Source organism: Propithecus coquereli, unplaced genomic scaffold (genome assembly GCF_000956105.1).
Source record: "Propithecus coquereli isolate 6110/MARCELLA unplaced genomic scaffold, Pcoq_1.0 Scaffold53, whole genome shotgun sequence".
Taxonomy (NCBI): Eukaryota; Metazoa; Chordata; class Mammalia; order Primates; family Indriidae; genus Propithecus; species Propithecus coquereli.
Window position 1 is genome coordinate 956,804 of NW_012151174.1, and position 1,388 is coordinate 958,191.

A 1,388-nucleotide genomic window follows, 5' to 3' on the forward strand; every position below is an offset into this window, starting at 1 on the left:
TTGCTCAGGCTGGTTTCAAAATCCTGAGCTCAAACAATCCGCCCGTCTCGGCCTCCCAGAGTGCTAGGATTACAGGCGTGAGCCACCGCGCCCGGCCTGCGACAAATATTTAGTGAGTACCTACAGTGTTCCAGGCCCTTCTAAAGGCTAGGGATGGAGCAGTGAACATAGATGGGTAGATAGAAAGATAGAAAACAAGACACTGGCCTTGCTTGATGGTGTGGTAGCAGGGGAAGAGTGCTAGGGAGAAAACCAGGCAGAGCAAAGGGAATTGGCTATCCTGGGCCTGGGGAGGGTTTTTTTTTTTTTGCAATTTTAAATAGGATAGTCTAGGAAAGCTGCACTGAAAGGTGACTTTGAGTGAAGTCTGCAAGCAAAAGGAGGCAGCCATGTGGCTGAGAGGGAAGTGCATTGCGGGCAGAGGGATCAGCCATTGGGAAGGCTGTGAGGCTGCAGCAGAGAAGGGAGGGGAGAGTGTGGGTGGTGATGGCGGAGAGCTGATGGGGTCAAATCAGGTAGGGCTTGGGAGGCCGGACTGGATGAGGACTTTGCTTTTACCCTGAGTGAGATGGAGCCAAGGATATGACCTGTGCGGGTGCTCACAGGCTCCCTCTGCCTGCCTGGAGGGAGCAGGGCAGAGCGACCAAGGAGGAGGCTGTTGCACTGGTCCAGGCAAGAGGTAGCATGGACAGGACCAGGTGGGGTGAAAAGAGGTTAGATTTGAGATTATTGTGATCCGCTGACAGCGCTTATCTGGGGTGTGAGAGAAGGAGAGGAGGCCAAGAAGACGCCCTGATTTTTGCAACTGGAAGGCAGTGGTGAGCCACGTTAGGATCTAGTCCTGGCACCAAGACCAGAAAGCCCAGGCTGACCCTGCCCTGTGTCCTCCCCTAGCCTTCCTGCTGTGGGACCTGGCCAAGGTGCCCCCACCACTTAAGGATGTGACCGATGACCACATCCGGATGCACAAGGTGCTGCAGGAATCTGGCCTGAAGTATGTGGCTGTGATGCCACCACACATAGGTAAGTGGGGTGGGGGGGACCCGGTGGCACTGAGGCCACCAGCCTGTTCCCTCCTGCCCTCTGGGGAGATCTGCAGGGCCTTCGCTGGCCACCCTAAAATTGCAAACCTTCCTGTGATATTGTGAAATATAGATTTGGTCTTCCTGCCCCAAATCCTGGCATACAACTCCCTTGGAATCTCCAAAGTGATAAGTGTCTTTTTGTATTCTAACGAGTTGACTGGTGGCTGGAAGCCCCTTGGTAGCTTCAGGATGGGGGCTGGTCACCAGAAAGACTGGGGCAGGTTTTGAGGGTTGGGACTCTTACCCCCAACCCACAACCCCAGGGGCCCAGAGGACCCAGGTGGTGTCATCTGCAGAACTGAT

At 54.8% G+C, this 1,388-nt stretch overlaps 1 protein-coding gene across 1 annotated transcript in view; it reads left to right on the forward strand.

The window, feature by feature from the left end:
* Nucleotides 1-1,388, forward strand: part of BLVRB (biliverdin reductase B) — a 27,884-nt gene that overhangs the window by 24,142 nt on the left and 2,354 nt on the right. Inside the window, exon 3 of the mRNA XM_012656966.1 lies at nucleotides 895-1,023. Coding sequence (XP_012512420.1) covers nucleotides 895-1,023 — 129 coding nt within the window. The remainder of the gene's footprint in view (nucleotides 1-894; nucleotides 1,024-1,388) is intronic.